The 25,476-nt window shown below is 41.4% G+C and overlaps 1 protein-coding gene and 1 long non-coding RNA gene across 4 annotated transcripts; both read right to left on the reverse strand.

Moving 5' to 3' along the window:
• Window positions 1-4: 4 nt before the first annotated feature.
• On the reverse strand, window positions 5-3,278 carry LOC149985312 (uncharacterized). Of its 3 annotated transcripts, none has more exons than XR_016490070.1 (3): window positions 3,191-3,278; window positions 788-948; window positions 5-551 (listed from the first exon to the last, which is right to left on the reverse strand). It is a non-coding gene; the product is annotated as an uncharacterized LOC149985312 (long non-coding RNA). The 3 variants fall into 3 exon arrangements; XR_016490068.1 differs by having other exon boundaries at window positions 2,922-3,256; XR_016490069.1 differs by having other exon boundaries at window positions 2,893-3,226.
• A 1,261-nt stretch (window positions 3,279-4,539) lies between these two features.
• Window positions 4,540-24,075, reverse strand: LOC110500466 (nicotinamide phosphoribosyltransferase). The gene is made up of 11 exons (XM_021577854.3): window positions 23,702-24,075; window positions 15,555-15,711; window positions 14,749-14,852; window positions 14,415-14,543; window positions 9,916-10,074; window positions 8,563-8,699; window positions 8,080-8,305; window positions 7,661-7,780; window positions 6,684-6,824; window positions 5,213-5,347; window positions 4,540-4,898 (listed from the first exon to the last, which is right to left on the reverse strand). The coding sequence occupies exons 1-11, from the start codon at window positions 23,747-23,749 to the stop codon at window positions 4,785-4,787; spliced, it is 1,470 nt and encodes a 489-aa protein (XP_021433529.1). The 5' UTR covers window positions 23,750-24,075; the 3' UTR covers window positions 4,540-4,784.
• Window positions 24,076-25,476: the final 1,401 nt, after the last annotated feature.

Genomic DNA, 25,476 nt, shown 5'->3' on the forward strand with positions numbered 1-25,476 from the left:
AGACTTCATCAAGGCAATTCATTGTCTGGGATTGTCCTGAGAGAGATACAAACACAATAATAATAATATCTAATACATTCAGTATTGTACATGAAAGAATATTCCAAGTGACCAAAGATTCCAAGTGACCAAAGATTCCAAGTGACCAAAGATTCTAAATGACCAAAGCATATTACATGTCAGTGGACGGACAGAAAGCAACATTGTGATTAAAAAGCTAAAGGTTGAAGGAAACAGATACAGTAATAGAATAATAACTGTTTACAGACACAAAACAAAAAGTTAATGTGACAAGAGAAACACAGAGGAAGTAAAAAAAAAAAAAAGTTTGTCCCTGCAAGAGCTCCATACCACCTCTCCTCTGCGGGCACTGTTGCTAATGAGGGCATCAGTGGATGGCGAAGGGGGGCTCATATAAGGCCCCCCATATGACCTGTGCTCAATCCCTAGGCTCTGGTGCAGGGCAGTCTGTCCATGTCGTGCCATGGGGTCTCTTTATCGGGGACCCAGGTGTTGCCCACCCACAGAACCACGTTCAGGGAACCACAGATCTGAGAGAGAGAGAGAGAGAGAGAGGACTGTTAGGCTTTTTCTCAATTTCTTCGAAATCTGTCCTCTCCTTGGCTCTGCCTCCATCTGCACTGACCCGGAAAAGATTGACATGTGAAAACAATATGGTGGAAGCTCATCATTAGGCTGGTTTTCACTCGATCAGTTTATTTTTTAGATCAGTGGGGAAATAGAGAGAGAGAAAAAAAACATGGACTGAGAAAAGACATTCTCTCACCACAGACATGTTGAGACCATGCCCTGTCCTCGGCACTGTGCCAGGGTACACTCTGTAGACCCCTGGCCCATGACGACACACTCTTCAACCACAGGATGGCAAAGAGCACGATCACCACAATGTTCTGCCAGAATGGAAGGAAGGAGACACACACGGAGAGGCTGGGGGACGACAACATGTAAGAGTCAGGGTCCCTCTAGTGGCCTGAAGCCAGCCCTGGTCTGCTGTTTATGTGTCTTAAATATAAATACTCAGAAAGCTTAACCATCAGCTGACCATGCAGTAGCCTGATTCCAATATGTATTACCAGTGTGACAACGATATGCACACAATGACTAGTACTATCTAGTGTGGTTGACTCACCTACCTTAGTAAAATGCACTGACTATAAGTCTCTGGATAAGTGTCTGCTAAATGACCACAATGTATTAACGTGATGCTATTATTCACTGTTTCGTCCCAGAGTGGTGTGTTCATGTAACTCACATAGACCAGCAGTCCCCATACGATACGGTACAGTCCCCATACAATACGGTACAGTCCCCATACGATACGGTACAGTCCCCATACGATACGGTACAGTCCCCATACGATACGGTACAGTCCCCATACGATACGCTACAGTCCCCATACGATACGCTACAGTCCCCATACGATACGGTACAGTCCCCATACGATACGGTACAGTCCCCATACGATACGGTACAGTCCCCATACGATACGCTACAGTCCCCATACGGTACAGTCCCCATACGGTACAGTCCCCATACGGTACGGTCCCCATACGATACGGTACAGTCCCCATACGATACGGTACAGTCCCCATACGATACGGTACAGTCCCCATACGATACGCTACAGTCCCCATACGATACGCTACAGTCCCCATACGATACGCTACAGTCCCCATACGATACGCTACAGTCCCCATACGCTACAGTCCCCATACGGTACAGTCCCCATACGGTACGGTACAGTCCCCATACGATACGGTCCCCATACGATACGGTACAGTCCCCATACGGTACATGAAGGCCATGATGGTGATGCTCACAATGAACTCAGCTGAGAAGGCAAAGGCCCCCAATCAGGTGAGTCTCTGGTATAGTACGATTACACCAGTAGCACCTTAACCAGGGGGGGGGGGGTATAGAAGTCCTCAAAGGGCTATTCAAATGAACAATCATTACTGGAAAACTAAAACAAATGTATACAAATGCATTAGAGGACATTAACAGTATTGTTCAAACAAGCCTACAGCAGGTTGAGACTAAGCATTTACCAAAGGATTTCGGTCTAAACCCATTAACCTGATGAGCTTGGTCCCAGATCTGTTTGTGCCGTCTTTCCAGCTCCTCTTTATTGTGCAAGTTGGCAAGACAGCACAAACTATGGTGAGGCTACTAGCTACCCTCTGTCAGGGATATTAATATAACACACAGATAGGCTATTTGCTACCCTCTGTCGGGGACATTACTAGAACATACAGACAGGCTACTAGCTACCCTCTGTCAGGGACATTACTAGAACATATGTAACGGATGTGAAACGCTAGCTTAGTTAGCGGTGCTGGTGGTAACGGATGTGAAACTGCTAGCTTAGTTAGCGGTGGTGCGCACTAAATAGCGTTTCAATCGGTGACGTCACTTGCTCTGAGACCATGAAACAGTAGTTCCCCTTGCTCTGCAAGGACCGCGGCTTTGGTGGAGCGATGGGTAACCATGCTTCGAGGGTGACTGTTGTTGATGTGTGCAGAGGGTCCCTGGTTCGCGTTATACTGTTACACATACAGACAGGTTACTAGCTACCCTCTGTCAGGGACATTACTAGAACATACAGACAGGCTACTAGCTACCCTCTGTCAGGGATATTAATATAACACACAGATAGGCTATTTGCTACCCTCTGTCGGGGACATTACTAGAACATACAGACAGGCTACTAGCTACCCTTTGTCAGGGACATTACTAGAACATGCAGACAGGTTACTAGCTACATTACTAGAACATACAGACAGGCTACTAGCTACCCTCTGTCAGGGACATTACTAGAACATACAGACAGGCTACTAACTACCCTCTGTCAGGGACATTACTAGAACATACAGATAGCTTTATCCCTTCAGGTATATAACCTTCGATCAAAGTTTCTCTTGTTTCCTCCCCGCAAGAAATTGACACAATATTTCTTCCACAGTAACGTCAGCCACTACAGCTCCCAAAAGCGAAGGCCGTGGTTAAAACTTAAATTCAGATGACAAAACGTGAAACACTCGGTTTGCTATTCAGTCAATATGACCGATAATAACAAATAAAATATTCTAAAGATTCCAAGAATTTGATGAAGACAATCGGTTCTTTAATTAACAAGTGCAAAATCTACTCGAGGTTGGGGCATCATTACCCTTCCTGCTGCTAGACCGAACCAAAGACGCTTCCTGCCAGCGCTAGTCAGTGTTGCCACCTCCTCAGTAAGGAAAGCAGCTATTGGCTGTCTTTTTTGTAATTTTTTTGGCTGTCCTAAAAGTCCCCGAATGACGTCATCGCCTAATTTGCATAATTGGCCATGTGCATGTAATTGTGATGGACTCTGTAGGAGAGAGGAATAACGTCGTGGGAGAGACAAAAAAAGTGAGTTTAAAAAAAACCCACCCTAAATATGTTTAGAACTACAAATTAACTTTCTTCTGTCGATTCTTTTTTTTTTTTTATGTCACAATTCCAAACCTCCTCCTTTATCCGGGCTTGGGACCGGCTAAAGTGACCCAAAAGAGACACACTGGCGGAGTAACTTAGTTTTATTTATTTATTTATTTCTTAATTTGGTTAGGTTTTTAACCTTATGGTCCACTTAGGAGCCTACAACAAGTCACAGTAAAACATGAACATTTTTAACCATAACTTTTTAAACATTGTTTTTGTATACAATCTACATTAACAATCTAAATGGACCAAAAAGAGACAATAGAAACATCTGTCAATGGCAATGTGAGAAAATGATGGTAACTAGTCTGGCCCTAGTTCAGGTTTAAATTATATATTTTTTATTTAAATGTAAGCCAGGGCGGGATCAGCCAGCGGCGGCTTCCCGCATGCGCGATTCATTTGCAGTCTGGACGTGGAGGGGTGAACATCTCCTGCTCTGACTGCAGCTGGGAGGGACTGCTGTGCGAGGACTGGGCCGCCTGTGAGTGCTTTGGGATGGGGGCCCACGGCAGCACCAGCTGCTCGTTGAGAAGCGCAAGAACGATGCGTGCTTTCACGTCAGTCTCCAACAGTCTCCAATAACACCAGAAAAAGTCGCTAGATTTGTCGCTAGTCGCTTTTTTGTTGGCTACACTGCTGCTAGTATGTTCAAGTAACGTAACTTTATACCTGAAAAGAGTGAGCTGCAGCCCTCACAGACCGTTAGGTACTTTGAAGACCATGTGGCCTGTTACATTTGATAACACACACTATCCCCTTTTAAACTGGCTCATTTAAATCTAGATGGAAAAGTCATTTAGTTGTTTATCCATAACATTTTAAATGAATCTGCCTGATGTTTTTTCTGGATCATTTTGTCCATCTTCAATGAACGGTTGTTTAGTTCTTACAAATAATTTTTGAGAATGTGAAGAATATCCTGGACATATGGCTTCGTGAACACAGAAGCCTGCCTTCCCCGACTTCAAACCAGAGACAGAGACGATATGAAATGAGATTTCATAAAAATATACATAATAAAATCAAAAGATTCAAGTTTAATTCATGTCAATAAAATGTTATTTTTATATAATTTCTCAATCATACATGTACATGATCCTACATGTCGAAAATACATAGTTTCTTAGTTTATATATTTGTACCGTTGTGCTAATTAAGTCTCTCTCTCTCTCTCTCTCTCTCTCAGGACAATGTTGAGTGTTGTTTATTATCATCCTTGGTGGTCAGTGCTGTACAGGGAGGTAGAAGGGATCCAGTCCTTTCTGCGTAGTGTGTTGGAACATGTACAGGCCTCAGTCTACAGACTCTTCCAGATCACAGTCCCTGATCTTAGCGTTGTCTCTGACCTCATCGAATGTATATGTCTTCAGTATCACTCCGTTTCTGAAAACGGTGTGAAGCAGATCCTGGGGAAAGAAGAGCGGGAGAAAACTTTACCTTTTAAAAAAATTATTTAACCAGGCGAATCAGTTAATTAAGAACAAATTCGTATTTACAATGACAGCCTACTAGGGAACAGTGGGTAAAACTGCCTTGTTCAGAGGGTGCAGAACAATAGATTATGTTACTGGCCCAACGCTCTAACCACTATTGCTGCCCCAATATGACTTTTAAAAGAACTCCATATTAGTCCCAATATTTATTTCTGTTCAAGCCTCAGAGAGTAATAAAAATACTTATATATATGGTTTTAGGACTACTACTTGTTTAAATGACTTACTGGACCGTTTTCCTCCAGGCTCCCCTTCCCTTCTTCCAGTGTCACAAAGTCTCCTGTTGGTGTTCTGTGGAGCGACAGACGACCCTTCTTTGATCTTTTGTTAGGGTCAGCAACAGGGTCCTTGAACACATTCAGCTGTAATCAAAATAACATAAATACAACAGTGGTCACCAGATCACTTCCCGAGTCCAGATCACTTCCCGAGTCCAGATCACTTCCCGAGTCCAGATCACTTCCCGAGTCCAGATCACTTCCCGAGTCCAGATCACTTTCTCAGTCCAGATCACTTTCTCAGTCCAGAGTCAAAATGCAGAGATCTACCTTTCAGATTTTTCTTCTTCTATCTATCTAGTCATGGTTTTAAAAGTTTACAAATTTCACAGTATTAAGTTTGCTGTAGGTTTCTTTTACGCCTGCTACGTTACTGCTGACACGGTCATCTGAGCCATCCGATCTGTTGTGATTACATCATGTAGGTCTGAGATCTGATCTGATCTGATCTGTCTGTCTGTCTGTCTGTCTGTCTGTCTGTCTGTCTGTCTGTCTGTCTCCGTCTCAAGGTCTCTCTGTCTCTCTCTCTCTCCTGTGAAAAATGTGCCATGGCACAAGCCAGGGTTTCTTCATCTCTCTCCCACTCTGACCATGTTTAGAATAATGCCTTGTAATGCTTTGTAACAACTTAATTTTACAACGTGAATGATAACAGTGAATGATATTTTATTAAATACACTTGTATATAGAATTCCATTCTTATGACCATTCATTGACCTTAGTCAACTAAATGTATTAATACATGATTTAAGGCTAGTGTTCTTGCATGTTGCTATTTATCTTATGGAGTCAGATCGTTCATATTGATAGTCTAATTGCTTAGTGTTTATTACAGATCGCCATGTGATGTGTATATATAACATGCTTACATATAAGATATTGCCCACTACAATAGTAATAATTATTCGCCTACCTCCTCATGCATTTTGCACACAATGTATATAGACTCTCTTTTTTTTTCTACTGTGTTATTGACTTGTTAATTGTTTACTCCATGTGTAACTCTGTGTTGTCTGTTCACACTGCTATGCTTTATCTTGGCCAGGTCGCAGTTGTAAATGAGAACTTGTTCTCAACTAGCCTACCTGGTTAAATAAAGGTGAAATAAAAATAAAATAAAATAATGAATTACAGTGTTATTACACAGGGATTAGAGCAGCTTTATATAAAGTATTAACAGACTCGGGCTCTTTCCCAATTCATCTTTCCTCTCCTCCTCTCCTACTCTCTCCTAGCCTCCTCGAAAAAGTATTGGATGAGAAGGACCGAGGGGAGGGACCCTGGATCCTCTCCTCCAATGCTTTTTCAGAAGGAAGCAAGGAGAGAGGAAACAAGGAATTGAGAACAGATGAATTGAGAAAGAGACATGAATTCACAACAACGTCCTCTCGTGAAAATGACTGGATGTTCACTGACTCACCCCCAGTCCGTTGGTCACCACAAAGCTACACTTGAAGCAGCAGCTGAGCAGGTCCCGGGTCAGTTTTTGGAGTAGGGCACCGCCCGACCCAAAGCCCACGTTCTCTATACTCCACCTGTGTTTCTTCATCCCCGCCACGATCTGAAAACGACAGAACACCCGAGGGGTGAGTTCCAAGGTCATTTTACTGAACCAAGCCTTACTAATGCTGTTCATTTAAGAGCAGAGGATGGAATCTATTCCGATCTTAGCCGGAAAAACCTGGAGTGGTTCAAAGCTTCCATCAAGTGAGTCACACAACGGATTCAACTAATCCTAGTCTCTCCAGTCAATACTTTGATTAGTTGAATCAAGTGTGTGGCTGACTGGTTACAATGAGACTGGTTACAATGAGACTGGTTACAATGAGACTGGTTACAATGAGACTGGTTACATTGAGACTGGTTACATTGAGACTGGTTACAATGAGACTGGTTACAATGAGACTGGTTACAATGAGACTGGTTACAATGAGACTGGTTACAATGAGACTGGTTACATTGAGACTGGTTACAATGATTGCAATGAGACTGGTTACAATGAGACTGGTTACAATGAGACTGGTTACATTGAGACTGGTTACAATGATTGCAATGAGACTGGTTACAATGAGACTGGTTACATTGAGACTGGTTACATTGAGACTGGTTACATTGAGACTGGTTACAATGAGACTGGTTACAATGAGACTGGTTACAATGAGACTGGTTACAATGAGACTGGTTACATTGAGACTGGTTACATTGAGACTGGTTACATTGAGACTGGTTACATTGAGACTGGTTACAATGATTGCAATGAGACTGGTTACAATGAGACTGGTTACAATGAGACTGTTTACAATAAAACCTTGGAACAACAGGTAGGATTGGACACCAGTGGGTAAGAAGTTAAGAAGGTAGGAGGATCAGGTAGGCGGGTGAGTACAGTGAACCTACCTCCTGCAGAGTGTTGATGTCCACACCATCCCCCTGAATGACTCGGATGTAAGGGGGTAGCACCTTGTATCCTCTGCTGTTCTCTGTGGTGCAGAACTTCCTCCCTAAAATCTCCAACACCTTGGAATCGGCAAGATGGTGGTAGACATGTTCACAGTCCTACTCTCTCTTTAAAAGATTTGAATGTATTTATAATGAGCTGTAGTCAGAAGACTAAAACATCATACTGGTCCTACACAGTGTCAGTGATACTGCCAGTGAGACTCATCCCCTTTCTCCATTAGAACCAGAGGGAAAAAACGAGGCCAAAAAGTGCACTAAACAGAACCATGACTGGTGGTTCATCCATGTGTTTCCACCACCAATGGACTGTTGTAAAACTACTAACGCTAGGTGCTGATTTATCTATCCTTCTTTACCTTGAGGACAGTATCTAATGGGTCTCCTGAGTCTGGCCTGATGACCAAGGGTGCGTCAGCGCTGCGGGACTCGATGAGGCTCCTGAGGTCCTCTCCCCATATCTTCTCACAGGCGTTGTAGATATCGTAGCTGTCGCTGACGATGGACACGGGCACGTTGGGGAACTGCCTCACAATGTGCTCAAAGGCATCTTTCTCGTGGTCCTTACCCCAGGCGGTGATGGTGCTGGTAATAATATATTTATTCGTAGGTAAGCAATACAGTATATTTGGTAGAGCAAGAAATCACAAAAACCAAAAGCATGACTTAAATGGGTTTAAAATAAACACAGAGGAACAGTAGTACAATACAAACGTTGTACAAATGTTGACGGCCATGTACATACAAAATCAGTCAATTTTCTACAGTGTGATTGCTTGCTTTAGCTCTAATCTGTGCTCAATGTGCTCTACCCGCCGTGTCTACCTGTGTGTCTGTGTTACCTGTGCTCTGCGGCTGGCACAGAGAAGCCGGGCACAGGGTCTTTGGTGCCGTAGTACTTCTTAATGACACAGATACCAGCCACCGTGTCTGTGCCTTTAAAGTTCACCAGGTGGGCAGATGCTCCGATGCCAGCAGTCTGAAACCAGACAAAAACCATCACGTGACGGGAACAACTACATAGTACGGCTGTGTACTAGTGGTGTATGTATAGAAGATGAGAAACTGAACAGGTTTTTTGATTACAAAGGGCGTGTTTGTAAATTCACTATGGAGTGGCAGAGTGTGCTTAGAGTGCGCTCTGGGCGTTCGTAAACTCAAGAGTGTTGTCAGATTGTCTATTAGTAAATTCAGAGCGTTTTGCTTTCGGAGCGTTCAGAGCACCCACTGGACGCTCTGGTCGAGGAGTAGGGTTGATCCGAGCGTTCTGAACTCACAACGGCAGTCAAGCACCCAAGCTAACTGGCTAACGTTGGCTAGCTTTCTAGCTACTTCCAGACACATAATGAGAGAACACCTCACTCTGACCGTTTTACTCGCCCTAGCAGAGCTGGTTAGGCTGTTCATGTTGTCTCGTGCGTTGGTGACTGTAACTGTGCTGCTGGCAACAATTTAATCACATTTTTGACAGGGTAACACCGGTCATATTCAATGGGTGTTGCGCGTTCAAAAATGTATCTATTATTTTGTGGTGGCAGATAGCCTAGTGGTTAGAGCGTTGGGCCAGTAACCGAAAGGTTGCTGTGATCGAATCCACGAGCTGATGAGGTAAAAATATGTTGTTCTGCCCCTGAACAAGGCAATTAACCCACTGTTCCCCAGTAGGCCGTCATTGTAAATAAGAATTTATTCTTAACTGACTTGCCTAATTAAATAAAGGTTATATTTAAAATAAAATATAATTCTGCAATTTTGAAATGGGAGTAGATAGCAAGAGGGTATTTATGAACGCACCCAAAGAGTTTTTGAGAAGAGGAAGGTTTCCTAAACTGGGTCCCGGGGCCCCCTTAGGTGAACTTTTTGTTTTGTTTTTTGTTGTCCAAACACTACACAGCTGATACAAATAATCAAAGCCCAGGTCTAAGTTTGGGAAACGTTGGCATAGAGTAGTGTTTCTCAAACTTTTACTCTGGGACCCTGAGACATTTTACAATTTTTGTTTTAGCCCTGAATTATCCCACCTGACGTACCTAGTCAAGAGCTTGATGAATAGATCAAATACATGGACAGGTTTGGGAAGGGGCCTTTGTTTGACCCCAGGTTGACCTGTTGCGCTAAGCTATCCATGTATGTTGTATGCACAGTATGATGAATCCAACACTATTATCATTATTATCGTCCATTACAGTAAGTACCTCTTGAGATGAGACTCCCCTGTAGCCAAAGTCATGCAGCTTATACTCCAGTTTGTCCTGGTTCCCTGATGTCTCCAGTAGATACCTGGCTAGGATCTTCTTCTGCTCTCTGGAGTTAGTAGCTACTGTGATGGGGTACCAGATCTGCACCAGGATTGTCTGTTAGGAAGAAGAAGAAGAGAGGTTAGCGGTGTAAACGATCTGATAGAGAAGAAGAAGAAGAGAGGAGAACAATCTGGTAGAGAAGGAGAAGAAGAGAGGAGGTTAGCGGTGTAAACGATCTGGTAGAGAAGGAGAAGAAGAGAGGAGAACAATCTGGTAGAGAAGGAGAAGAAGAGAGGAGAACAATCTGGTAGAGAAGGAGAAGAAGAGAGGAGAACAATCTGGTAGAGAAGGAGAAGAAGAGAGGAGAACAATCTGGTAGAGAAGGAGAGAGGGGGTTAGTGGTTTAAACGATCTGATAGAGAAGGAAAAGAAGAGAGGGGGTTAGTGGTGTAAACGATCTGATAGAGAAGAAGAAGAAGAGAGGAGAACAATCTGGTAGAGAAGGAGAAGAAGAGAGGAGAACAATCTGGTAGAGAAGGAGAAGAAGAGAGGAGGTTAGTGGTGTAAACGATCTGATAGAGAAGAAGAAGAAGAGAGGAGAACAATCTGGTAGAGAAGGAGAAGAAGAGAGGAGAACAATCTGGTAGAGAAGGAGAAGAAGAGAGGAGAACAATCTGGTAGAGAAGGAGAAGAAGAGAGGAGAACAATCTGGTAGAGAAGGAGAAGAAGAGAGGAGGTTAGTGGTGTAAACGATCTGATAGAGAAGAAGAAGAAGAGAGGAGAACAATCTGGTAGAGAAGGAGAAGAAGAGAGGAGAACAATCTGGTAGAGAAGGAGAAGAAGAGAGGAGGTTAGTGGTGTAAACGATCTGATAGAGAAGAAGAAGAAGAGAGGAGAACAATCTGGTAGAGAAGGAGAAGAAGAGAGGAGGTTAGTGGTGTAAACGATCTGGTAGAGAAGGAGAAGAAGAGAGGGGGTTAGTGGTGTAAACGATCTGGTAGAGAAGGAGACGAAGAGAGGAGGTTAGTGGTGTAAACGATCTGGTAGAGAAGAAGAAGACGAGAGGGGGTTAGTGGTGTAAACAATCTGGTAAAGAAGGAGAAAGGGGCGGCACCTTGTGGTTAGAGTGTTGGACTAGTAACCGAAAGGTTGCAAGTTCAAATCCCCGAGCTGACAAGGTACAAATCTGTCGTTCTGCCCCTGAACAGGCAGTTAACCCACTGTTCCTAGGCTGTCATTGAAAATAAGATTTTGTTCTTAACTGACTTGCCTATTTAAATAAAGAAGAGAAGAAGACAGGTTAGCAGTGTAAACGGTCTGGTAGAGAGGAGCTGGTTAGTACCAGCATGGTCTGAGAGAGGAAGTGAGGAAAGCGTTAGTGATGCTGGGTCTCTTTAGTACATCATGGACATGAATCAGCGCTACCTACTATACAACAAGTAAACGATGTGGACCATACTTGCGGATTTAAGCAAGAATTTAAAATTAAACAAGTTCACACGCACAAAATGCATATCAGCTAATTAAAATTGTTGATTTATTTGCATGTGACATAAATTGACATTTTAGCTGTTCCCATCAGATAAAATGGCACGGTAGGCCTTTGCTAACCTCACCGGCTGGCAGTGATTACATCCTGATACAACTTCTGCAGGCAATTAAAATCGTTGGACGTAGTTGGACGCGTCCTTAACATACCTCAGTCCAACAGCACGTTCTAATCATCAGAGCAACGTGTATTTGACTGACTGGTCAAATTGTTCCCTTTGTGAAGTTCATAGACCATGTAATTGTCACAGATCACAATAGGGTTCGAATCTCAGATGAGCCCTCCCACCCCACCCTTTGAAATGTAGAAATGTGTGTGTTGGAAAGGGACGTAGCCTACAGCCAACAGCTTGAAAATGAAAAAGGAATTGAATTACATCCTTGCACACAAACACACTGCTATTGCCTGCATTATTATAATAATCCACTTTCTCACATGCGTTTTGAATCGAGCATCAAGGACCGGCATTAAACCGTTTTTTCCTCAACAAAAGAAGCTTGATACAAGGTGGGCTCGAAATCACGGTTAAAAAACACTATATACACTATATAGGTTCAGAAATGTTGTGAAATAGCACAGTTACAAATAGAATTCAAACTGGATGAACATCAGATATAGAGGAAGGAATAAAAACAAACTAAATATAACTATTGTAAAATAGATTGTGTCTGTAAAATGTGTATAATATGTATAAACTGATGGTGGAAACCTAAGTGTTATTGTTTATTAGTTTACTCCAATTGGGGGAAGGGTGGTAGGGTCTGCGGGGAATAATAATGTTTTTATTTTATTTTAAAGTGTGTATATGTACACTACCGTTGAAAAGTTTGGGGTCACTTAGAAATGTCCTTGTTTTTGAAAGAAAAGCACATTTTTGGCCATTAAAATAACATCAAATTCATCAGAAATACAGAGTAGACATTGTTAATGTTGTCAATGACTATTGTAGCTGGAAACGGCTGATTTTCAATGGAATATCTACATAGGCGTACAGAGGCCCATTATCAGCAACCCTCACTCCTGTGTTCCAATGGCACGTTGTGTTAGCTTATCCAAGTGTATCATTTTAAAAGGCTAATTGATCATTAGAAAACCATTTTGCAATTATGTTTGCACAACTGAAAACTGTTGTGCTGATTAAAGAAGCAATTTAGACTAGTTGAGTATCTGGAGCATCAGCATTTGTGGGTTTGATTACAGGCTCAAAATGGCCAGAAACAAGACCTTTTTTTAAAAACTCGTCAGTCTAGTCTTGTTCTGAGAAATGAAGGCCATTCCGTGTGAGAAATTGCCAAGAAACTGAAGATCTCGTACAACGCTGTGTACTACTCCCTTCACAAACAGACGCCTCACAAGTCCTCAACTAGCAGCTTTATTAAATAGTACCCGCAAAACACCAGGTGACTCTGGGATGCTGGCCTTCTAGGCAAGAGTTCCTCTGTCCAGTGTCTGTTTGCCCATCTTAATCTTTTCTTTTTATTGGCCAGTCTGAGATATGTATTTTTCTTTGCAACTCTGCCTAGAAGGCCAGCGTGTGTATGTGTGTGTGTGTGTGTGTGTGTGTATTTACCCCAAAAATATATGGGGGATTGGAAATTGAGGTCGGTAGGCCTTGTGAATGTTGACCTGTTTAAAGGTCTTACATCGCTGCCGAGAGCGTGATCACACAGTCTTCCGGAACAGCTGGTGCTCTCATGCATGTTTCAGTGTTATTTGCCTTGAAGCGAGCATAGAAGTAGTTTCGCTTGTCTGGTAGGCTCGTGTCACTGGGAAGCTCTCGGCTGTGCTTCCCTTTGTAGTCTGTAATGGTTTGCAAGCCCTGCCATATCCGACGAGCATCAGAGCCGGTGTAGTAGGATTCAATCTTAGCCCTGTATTAACGCTTTGCCTGTTTGATGGTTCGTCGGAGGGCATAGTGGGATTTCTTATAAACTCTAGCCTTTATCTCAGTGCGGATGATGCCTGTTATCCATGGCTTCTGGTTGGAGTATGTACGTGCGGTCACTGTGGGGACGACGTCATCGATGCACTTATTGATGAAGCCAATGACTGATGTGGTGTACTCCTCAATGCCATCAGAGGAATCCCGGAACATGTTCCAGTCTGTGCTAGCAAAACAGTCCTGTTGTTTAGCATCTGCTTCCTCTGACCACTTTTTTTTTTATTGATCTGGTCACTGGTGCTTCCTGCTTCAAGTAGCCTAGTAAATTATGCATCAGTGCAATATTGCCACACAACATTTTGTTACAGACCCAATGGTAAAACCTTGAATTTGTAGGTTACAAATATTTTAAGAAATGCCATTGGTTGGTGGATTGAAAATCCATTATCTTTGATAGGCTGAAGCAGATGTTGTGCCAGGATGTAATCACTGTCACTTGGTGAGGTTACATGCAAGTGAATCGTCTATTTTAAATTGGTGGATACTTTAAATGCGTGCTTATGTTTGAAGTATGGCCCCAGGCTCTTTTAGAAACCATGCATCTTATTGTTGTTGTTATTAAGGAGCCTCTGCCCTGACACTTTCTACCACGAGCAAGATATAAATAGACAACAATGCGCAAAGCATCTGTTCAAATGACGTTTGTATCCTAAGGACATGTGGCAGATATAATAACAGTGCTGAAGCATGACTCAACGATGCTATGGTAATGTCATAGTGAAAAGGGGGGTTTAGGCACCGACTAGAGGCCTGATCCCAGATCTGTTTGCGCCCTCTTGCCAACTCCTATGGTCACTGTCGCATGAGGAGTTGGCAAGACAGCAAAGATAGATCTGAGACCAGCCATATAAAATTCAATTCAAGGGGCTTTAATGGCATGGGAAACATATGTTAACATTGCCAAAGCAAGTGAAATAGATAATAAACAAAAGTGAAATAAACAATCAAACATTTCTAACTAACCTCTACCCAGTTGGTGAGCCAGTAGCATTCTGGGTCAGTACTCTCCACGGTGAAGAGGACATTACCTCTGGGGATCACACTACCCTCGGGAACAGCCTTGATTTCAATGGGCAGGTGGCCGTCATACTTCTGAAACACAAAAACTCAGGGATCCGTACTGTAGCATGATTAGACCACAGAATAATGAGATGGTTTTGGGTTATGATAGAGTACGAACATTTATAAGCAGAGTCCTTAAAAATAAAAAACTGGAAATCTAAACTATTAACAAAAATATGACATCTAGCTCCTTTAAAATGCAATACACACAAAAAACCCTCTGCTGCCCTTATACCTCCAGTATGTACTCCCAGCCCTTTTCGTTGAACACATCATCCTGAAAGTGTTCACGGTAAACTTCCTTTGCTTCTGTGATCTTCTGTGGAGTCACCACTTTCCCTGGGAAGGTGAGAGATGACAGATATGGGAGGTCGACACATGAAGGATGTGGGAAAGATGGAAAACGTGGAATTGTGCGTGGAAGCTGGGACCCCAAAAAATGTAAGTTAATAATAAGACATTATAAATTGTAAAAGTAATGTACTAGGTGTTGTACTAGGTGTGTACTAGTGTTGTACTAGGTGTGTACTAGGTGTATATTAGTGTTGTACTAGGTGTGTAGTAGTGGCGTTCTAGCGACGTTCTAATGGCGTTCTAGTTTCGTTCTAGTGGCGTTCTAGTTTCGTTCTAGTGGCGTTCTAATGGCGTTCTAGTGGCGTTCTAGTTTCGTTCTAATAATGTTCTAGTGGCGTTCTAGTGGCGTTCTAATGGCGTTCTAGTGGCATTCTAGTTTCGTTCTAATGATCTAATGGCGTTCTAGTTTTGTTCTAGTGGCGTTCTAATGGCGTTCTAGTGGCATTCTAGTGGCATTCTAATGGCGTTCTAATGGCGTTCTAGTGATGTTCTAATGGCGTTCTAGTTTCGTTCTAGTGGCGTTCTAGTGGCATTCTAATGGCGTTCTAGTGGCGTTCTAATGGCGTTCTAGTGATGTTCTAATGGCGTTCTAGTGGCGTTCTAATGGCGTTCTAGGTGCTGCTCTTTTTCATGGTCCTTCGAGCCAAATGGTCAATTTAGTAATAATAAAAATGATATTTGTCATACCTTTCAGATACTTATGAAGGATATACTGAAGTCCATAAAATACAGTTTTATCATATTTCACTTTCTGAATCTTAGTGGATTCAGTTTTCTTTGCCCGACACTCGAAGTAGGAGTAAACCTTGGTGGTGTTGGGAGGGTACTGCTTGTAATGTGTGACCTGAAATGAGATTATACAAATACAGTTAATGACAATTATAAACGGGTGGTTGGAGCCCTGAATGCTGATTGGCTGACAGACGTGGTATTCCAGACCGTGTACCACATATATGACAAAACACTGCTCTAATTACGTTGGTAACCAGTTTATAATAGCAATAAGGCACCTCTGGGGGTTTGTAGTATATGGCCAATATACCATAGCCATGGGCTGTATCCAGGCACTCCACGTTGCGTCGTGCATAAGGACCCTTAGCCGTGGCATTTTGGCCACATAACACACCCCCTCGGGCCTTATTGCTTAATTATACCACAGCGTTGTTGAATACTAATTTCTGATTGGCTAGAAAAGCATTCTAGAATGGACATTAAAACCAGATAACAGAACAGTTGGAAAAATATATCGGGACACCTTGCAATCATGACGCAATATGCACCTACACATGCAGACCATACTTGCTACAAAGTTACAGAAAGCTAAACCAACAACCACACAAACTGAAATAGGATACATTGTAAACACAGGTCCAATGATGAAGAATGGGGCTCCCGAGTGGCACAGCGGTCTAAGACACTGCATCTCAGTGCTAGAGGCGTCATTGCAGTCCCTGGTTCGAATCCAGACTGCATCACATCCAGCTGTGATATACAGTCCCATAGGATAGCACACAATTGGCTGGGGTAGGCCGTCATTATAAATAATAATTTGTTTTTAACTGACTTGCCTAGTTAAATTAAATAGAACGACTGGTGATGAAAAGTATGATTTAGCTTATAAAAAAATACAAAAATGTTTTCTTTGGTAACTGTGGTATAAGCGGGATAAACATTCTGTACATTACCTTGGAAATATGTACTCTGCAAAAGGACGAGGCGGACGTCGTCCGTTATTTCCAAGGTAATTTGACAATACTGAAACTTCATGGTCTCACACCCATTTAACATCAAGTGTCCCTACAATCTGCTTTACATTCTGTAGAAATGTACAGTCAGAAGAAGACATGCAGATATCTGTACAGGTGTATAATAAACAGGAAGCGGATAAGTCATATTTGCTACTGAGATTGTTTGGGGTCTTGTCATCAAAAATCTGCAGTTTCCAGAAAAATAACTTTACTGTTGGTTAAATAAACTGGTAAAGATGATGTTATGATATTTGTTTTATTAAATAACCCATCCCACTCTTCCTCTGCATGCTCTGTGCTCGTGACCTTTGATATCACTGGCACCAACTGTCCTATCCTTCTCTTCACCCTGACGAATTTAAACTCTAAATGTCACCCAGTTTACACCCGGTCTCTGACCTACTCTGACCTACTCTGCTTCTGCTCTGACTGAGTACTGTCAAAACAAATGCATTAAACAAACGCAAGACAGGAACTAAAAATTATTGACAACATGACAACATTCTTGTTGGTGAAGTCTATGTGATAGAACAGATGTAGGATCTTAATTTGATCACCCAGTTGTTGCAGGAAATTTGGAAATGAAAACTTCTAGTGTATATTCAATGTTTATAAAAAAAAGGCTTCTAAAGGCTTGTAATTTCCACTTGAAAAATTCAGACTTGATTTGCCCTAATTAAAAATGTATCGACCCCTACTAAATTGTCCATTAACTATAATCTACACAATAATTCACATTTCCTGTTGCTGCATGATTATTTTCCTGCTGTGAGAAAATGATTAATAACAAACTGTCTGCGCGCTATTTATAATATATATAGTCAGAGATGTTCTCTCCAAAACGAATTGTTTCTGACCAGCAGCTCCAAAAGCAACAGCATTTATTGTAAATGAGGTGAACTGTGGAGACCATTGTGTTCACTTCTTAAAGGAGAAGTTTCCTTTTATACATGTTTTTTTTCTTATAGAAAGGCCCAGACACCTTTTTTGTGATTTGAAATGTTTTTAAGAAACTTACAACCAAACAGCAAATCACTTCCTCATCCTTGTTGTGTAGTGTGGGGACCCCACGAAAAAAACATGCTCCAAAACACCCAAATACATCCTTTTAGCAAATCACTTCCTCATCCTTGTTGTGTAGTGTGGGGACCCCACGGAAAACACTCCAAAACACCCAAATACGTCCTTTTAACAACAGCAAGGTCTTCAGATGTTGTACACATGGAACTTTATCCGCAATGTTTTATTCCCTTTTGCCCAACACGTTTCCCCTATCCAGCTGTTCCATACACAGTGTAGCCTGCTGCTACAGGTAACTGCCAAAATAACGGAAACAACTACATAAAGTGTCTTAATAGAACGTTGGGCCACCACCACAAGCCGCCAGAACAGCTTCAATGTGCTTCCTGTGTGAAAGCACTCCATACTTTCAATATACTCTGTATTCTTCATTTACTCCAGTGTTTCCTTTATTTTGGCAGAAATATAAAAGAAGAATGGACGGGGAGAGGTAATTCGCTCGTGTCTAAACAAAAATGGAATATAACGTTGCGGATCAAGTTGGGAAGGACAAAATGTCTGCATAGCAATACTGAGAGCTTTGTCTGTTCTAAAATGACGTTGTTTTTGGAGCCTTTTTTCATGTTTTTTTTTTTGCGGCGGCTTCAATAGTACACAACGAGGATGAGGAATTGATTTGCTGTCTGGACACGTCTCCTTTAATCCTTTCAAAAAAGTACAAGAGCTTCTTTCAGGAGTCACAGTAGTTTGAGTAGTTTATATTAATAAGTCTGTTGCCAAGCCAACTTCTATCTGACGGTCATCAATAAAAAGTGTTTGTTTTGGAAATAAACTTCTCATTAAGGCACTCCCAGTTTCCTGTCTGGCAGCTCTAAAACAGTACCGTCAGCATATCAGGCCTTGAAATCCAAGGGCTGATTAAATCCTTGTACTCAAATGGCAACAAGTCTAAACGGATATTGAATAATCTATCTGAGCATATGGTTCATCAACTATAACAATTATAGCCAACATCAGGTCATACCAATTAGAGGTCGACCGATTATGATTTTTCAACGCCGATAGCGATTATTGGAGGACCCAAAAAAAAGCCGATACCGATTATTGGAGGACCCAAAAAAAAGCCGATAGCGATTATTGGAGGACCCAAAAAAAAGCCGATACCGATTATTGGAGGACCCAAAAAAAAGCCGATACCGATTATTGGAGGACCCAAAAAAAAGCCGATACCGATTATTGGAGGACCCAAAAAAAAGCCGATACCGATTATTGGAGGACCCAAAAAAAAGCTGATAGCGATTATTGGAGGACCCAAAAAAAGCCGATACCGATTATTGGAGGACCCAAAAAAAAGCCGATAGCGATTATTGGAGGACCCAAAAAAAAGCCGATAGAGATTATTGGAGGACCCAAAAAAAAGCCGATAGCGATTATTGGAGGACCCAAAAAAAAGCCGATAGCGATTATTGGAGGACCCAAAAAAAAGCCGATAGCGATTATTGGAGGACCCAAAAAAAAGCCGATAGCGATTATTGGAGGACCCAAAAAAAAGCCGATAGCGATTATTGGAGGACCCAAAAAAAAGCCGATAGCGATTATTGGAGGACCCAAAAAAAAGCCGATAGCGATTATTGGAGGACCCAAAAAAAAGCCGATAGCGATTATTGGAGGACCCAAAAAAAAGCCGATAGCGATTATTGGAGGACCCAAAAAAAAGCCGATAGCGATTATTGGAGGACCCAAAAAAAAGCCGATAGCGATTATTGGAGGACCCAAAAAAAAGCCGATAGCGATTATTGGAGGACCCAAAAAAAAGCCGATAGCGATTATTGGAGGACCCAAAAAAAAGCTGATAGCGATTATTGGAGGACCCAAAAAAAAGCCGATAGAGATTATTGGAGGACCCAAAAAAAAGCCGATAGAGATTATTGGAGGACCCAAAAAAAAGCCGATAGCGATTATTGGAGGACCCAAAAAAAAGCCGATAGCGATTATTGGAGGACCCAAAAAAAAGCCGATAGCGATTATTGGAGGACCCAAAAAAAAGCCGATAGCGATTATTGGAGGACCCAAAAAAAAGCCGATAGCGATTATTGGAGGACCCAAAAAAAAGCCGATAGCGATTATTGGAGGACCCAAAAAAAAGCCGATAGCGATTATTGGAGGACCCAAAAAAAAGCCGATAGCGATTATTGGAGGACCCAAAAAAAAGCCGATAGCGATTATTGGAGGACCCAAAAAAAAGCCGATAGCGATTATTGGAGGACCCAAAAAAAAGCCGATAGCGATTATTGGAGGACCCAAAAAAAAGCTGATAGCGATTATTGGAGGACCCAAAAAAAGCCGATAGCGATTATTGGAGGACCCAAAAAAAAGCCGATAGCGATTATTGGAGGACCCAAAAAAAAGCCGATAGCGATTATTGGAGGACCCAAAAAAAAGCCGATACCGATTATTGGAGGACCCAAAAAAAGCTGATAGCGATTATTGGAGGACCCAAAAAAAAGCCGATAGCGATTATTGGAGGACCCAAAAAAAAGCCGATAGCGATTATTGGAGGACCCAAAAAAAAGCCGATAGCGATTATTGGAGGACCCAAAAAAAAGCCGATAGCGATTATTGGAGGACCCAAAAAAAAGCCGATAGCGATTATTGGAGGACCCAAAAAAAAGCCGATAGCGATTATTGGAGGACCCAAAAAAAAGCCGATAGCGATTATTGGAGGACCCAAAAAAAAGCCGATAGCGATTATTGGAGGACCCAAAAAAAAGCCGATAGCGATTATTGGAGGACCCAAAAAAAAGCCGATAGCGATTATTGGAGGACCCAAAAAAAAGCCGATAGCGATTATTGGAGGACCCAAAAAAAGCCGATAGCGATTAATCGGCTGATTTGTTTTTTGTATCTGCAATAATGACAATTACAACAATACTGAATGAACACTTATTTTAACTTAATATATATTACATCAATAAAATCAATTTAGCCTCAAATAAATAATGAAACATGTTCAATTTGGTTTAAATAATACAAAAACAAAGTGTTGGAGAAGAAAGTAAAAGTACAATATGTGCCATGTAAGAAAGCTTTTCCGTTTAAGTTCCTTGCTCAGAACATGAGAACATATGAGAACATATGAAAGCTGGTGGTTCCTTTTAACATGAGTCTTCAATATTCCCAGGTAAGAAGTTTTAGGTTGTAGTTATTATAGGAATTATAGGACTATTTATCTCTATAACATTTGTATTTCATATACCTTTGACTATTGGATGTTCTTATAGGCACTTTAGTATTGCCAGTGTAACAGTATAGCTTCCGTCGCTCTCCTCGCTCCTCCCTGGGCTCGAACCAGGAAGACATCGACAACAGCCACCCTCGAAGCAGCGTTACCCATGCAGAGCAAGGGGAACAACCACTCTAAGTCTCAGAGCGAGTGACGTTTGAAACGCTATTAGCGCGTACCCCGCTAACTAGCTAGCCATTTCACATCGGTTACACCAGCCTAATCTTGGGAGTTGATAGGCTTGAAGTCATAAACAGCTGCTGGCAAACGCACGAAAGTGCTGTTTGAATGAATGCTTACGAGCCTGCTGGTGCCTACCATCGCTCGGTCAGACTACTCTATCAAATCATAGACTAAATTATAACATGATAACACACAGAAATATGAGCCTTAGGTCATTAATATGGTCGAATCCGGAAACTATCTTCTCGAAAACAAAATGTTTATTCTTTCAGTGAAATACGGAACCGTTCCGTATTTTATCTAACGGGTGGCATCCATAAATCTAAATATTCCTGTTACATTGCACAACCTTCAATGTTATGTCATAATTACGTAAAATTCTGGCAAATTAGGCGGCCCAAACTGTTGCACATACACTGACTCTGCGTGCAATGAACGCAAGAGAAGTGACACAATTTCACCTGGTTAATATTGCCTGCTAACCTGTATTTCTTTTAGCTAACTATGCAGGTTTAAAAATATATACTTCTGTGTATTGATTTTAAGAAAGGCATTGATGTTTATGGTTAGGTACACATTGGAGCAACGATACGCACCACATTGATTATATGCAACGCAGGACACGCTAGATAAACTAGTAATATCATCAACCATGTGTAGTTAACTAGTGATTATGATTGATTGATTGTTTTTTATAAGATAAGTTTAATGCTAGCTAGCAACTTACCTTGGCTTACTGCATTCGCGTAACAGGCAGTCTCCTCGTGGAGTGCAATGTAATCAGGTGGTTAGAGCGTTGGACTAGTTAACTGTAAGGTTGCAAGATTGAATCCCCCGAGCTGACAAGGTAAAAATCTGTCGTTCTGCCCCTGAACGAGGCAGTCATTGAAATTAAGAATGTGTTCTTTAACTGCCTGGTTAAACAAAGATGAAATAAAGGTGTCCAAAAATACAGATTTCTGATTGTTATGAAAACTTGAAATCGGCCATTCCGATTAATCGGTCGACCTCTAATACTAATACCAATGTATCCCCATATCTATAAGCTATGTGGCTGGGTGTGGTTCCTGCTTACAGTTAACTAGTCCAACGCTCTAACCACCTGATTACATTGCACTCCACGAGGAGACTGCCTGTAATGCAGTAAGCCAAGGTAAGTTGCTAGCTAGCATTAAACTTATCTTATAAAAAACAATCAATCAATCATAATCACTAGTTAACTACACATGGTTGATGATATTACTAGTTTATCTAGCGTGTCCTGTGTTACAATACACTGGTGCATCTGCAGCCGGATCCTTTTACTTTTTATTTATTTGACCTTTATTTAACTAGGCAAGTCAGTTAAGAACAAATTCTTATTTTCAATGACAGCCTAGGAACAGTGGGTGTTGGCTGTGGCTGCCTGTTCAGGGGCAGAACGACAGATTTGTACCTTGTCAGCTCGGGGATTTGAACTTGTAACCTTCCGGTCACTAGTCCAACGCTCTAACCACTAGGCTACCCTGCCGCCCCACAACATACAGTTGTGTAAAGTACTTCAGTAAAAATACTTGAAAGTACTATTTAGGTGTTTTGGGGGGGGGTACTTTACTGTACTTTGTACTTTACTTTACTTTACTATTTATATTTTTTGACAACTTTTACATTTACTTCACTACATTCCTAAAGGAAATGATGTACTTTTTACTCCATACATTTTCCCCCGACACTCAGAAGTATGCGTTACATTTTGAATGCTTATAGCAGGACAGGAAAATGGTCTAATTCACACACTTATCAAGAGAACATCCCTGGTCGTCCCTACTGCCTCTGATCTGGCGGACTCACTAAACACATGATTCATTTGTAAATAATGTCTAAGTGCCTGCCCCTGGCTATCCGTAAAAAAAAGAAACATGTAATATAAGGAATTTGACATTATTTATACTTTTCCTTTTGATACTTAAGTATATTTTAGCAATAACATTTACTTTTGATAATTAAGTATATTTAAAACCAATTACTTATAGAATTTTACTCAAGTAGTAATTCACTGGGTGCCTTTCACTTTTACTTGAGTCATTTTCTATTAAGGTGTCTTTACCTTTACTTTCCACCACGGATGACATTAATTAAACGTACTGATTCCACTATGTTAAAAGACATGGCAAGAAAAACACTAAAGAATATTATTTTTTTTAAACACACAGATAAAATGTTGATCTGAGCTGGGTTCAATGACTCATTGCGGCTTGAAATGTTCATGTTTCACTGTAAACAGAAAGCTATAGGAATTACTTTCATTTTCATTTCTGATGAAGAGATACCATTATTTTAAACTTTCAATATAATGGGCTCCAATAATATTATTCAGACTTCAGGTGACCATAGAAGGCGACCATAGAACTCAGATATAATACCGTAGCTATTGTAACGTAATAGCAAGAAAGTGTATGTTTATCATAGACGATTTGGCTTAGCTGGCTGTTCTTGCATTATACCTTCAAATATATTACAATCAATTAGAACCACCACACACTTAAAACATAATTTCACGAAACATAATCCTAGGTACTGTCGCTAACTAGTGCGTAAACCCAGTGTATAATGTCACTCACCTTGTATGAATCCGTAGCCAGCAGGAAATTGAAGTCTCCGTGCTCCATGTTCCCCTCGTGATTGTAAAATCTGATTGCTGAAGGGCGGGGACACTAAGCCACGCGCTGTCGAATCTAAAGTACAAACAGAGATGAAGAGGCGAAGCGAGAGGGTTGACTCCGCCTAAAATCTGTCCGCTCGAAAATAAACATTAAGCATACCAAGTGAGGAGTTATTGTATTGGGGGCAATGAGATATAGTCGAATTTGGTCAAACTAAAAGTGGATTTCTAGTTTGATACGTGAGGCTTAATTTGATCGAATATGAACTCCATAACGCCTAGGTTTCGAATGTACTGAGTTGTGACCCGTTGTTCACATGCGTATCTGCCCTCTCATTGGCAAAACATTTCCCACCTGATCTCGTCTCCTCCCGCCTTCCTTTTGCCTTTGCAGATATGCGTTTCCATTGTTAGAGCGGTCCGTCGACCATCTTGTCAATATAATAGATACTCTTTGGTACAAATACATGGAGGTAGACTATGTACTTAGGAATGTTGGGGACACACGTTACAAGGATTCTTGCCTATTATCCAGGCTGGCCTCAGAGCTAAGATATTGTACTTATTGTGTCCCTTTGTTTTTCTCACATAATGCTCCCTTTGTTTTTCTCACATAAAGGACATACAGTGGCAACCCATCATTCAGCGCAGGTGGGGCAGAGCTAGATATATATACATATATTCGGGAGTGTTTCCTGTTTTGCATGATATTTTGACATTACTATGTGTCACATATCAGTTTGCAAACAATGTAAAAAAAAAAAAAAATTGCATTAATAAATCTGCATACAAACGTAGTCTCTTTTTTGCTTTCTTGAGTAAGGCAACTACAAAATGCAGGTGTTTCAGCCTAGCTCGGTGCTTTCTGTGTTGCTGGGGCAGCCAGCGGAAAATAAATATTGTCATATGAAGTACTCATCGACTATTGGACATAAACATTACACAACAAGTTAGAAATCACAAATTCAACAATAGGTGGCTAACTGCAAGCATTGCAATGCAATCACTAGCCTGCTATTCAGTGGAGTGGATGTGTGGTCCCAAGTCTGGGTTTAAGGGTCTCTTTTCCAAGCTTAAAAGGATAAACATTCAACATTTGCCATGATGTCAATCCAGCATGACTTCTGCCGTCCTCAAAACAACTGGGAACTCAGAACTGGAAAATCTGACTTCAGTGAGTTCAAGACAACTGGGAACTTGGAAAAAAAAACTAGCGCCGACTGGGAAAATACGTTTTGAACGGTCATCCAACTCGAAATTGCAAGTAGGGAACTCAGGCCTCTTTTCTCGGCTATGTTTGTTTCCCCCAAGTTCCCAGTTGTCTTGAAAACACCATAAATCCTGAGAATGCCAGACTATGATGACAAAGTACAAAGTTTGATGACAAAATTTACCCACAAAGGACCGCCGTGCAGCACAAGCAAAACATGGCTAGTCCAGAATGTAATATGCCAGGGAGATATGAATACTGTAGCCAAGAAAGTAATATTAAGTGTTGTTAATGTTGTGTAATAAGCTGTTAGTAGCCCATGTGCCTCACCCTAATAATTAGGTCCCTTTTCCGTTCTTAATTTCGACTACTGTTCTGACTTGGTGGTGCACATGTAGCCTATAGCCTGTGTTAAGGAAATGTAATCAAATATTGTAAGAGCTTTCATTGTCTATATGCCCCCTTTACTTATCCTGCAGTTCTGACTTGGTGTACAGGGAGAATACTGTAAGAACGGTCCATGT

The sequence above is a fragment of the Oncorhynchus mykiss genome, chromosome 2 (genome assembly GCF_057628025.1).
Source record: "Oncorhynchus mykiss isolate SJ-2025 chromosome 2, ASM5762802v1, whole genome shotgun sequence".
In the NCBI taxonomy this organism is placed as follows: domain Eukaryota; kingdom Metazoa; phylum Chordata; class Actinopteri; order Salmoniformes; family Salmonidae; genus Oncorhynchus; species Oncorhynchus mykiss.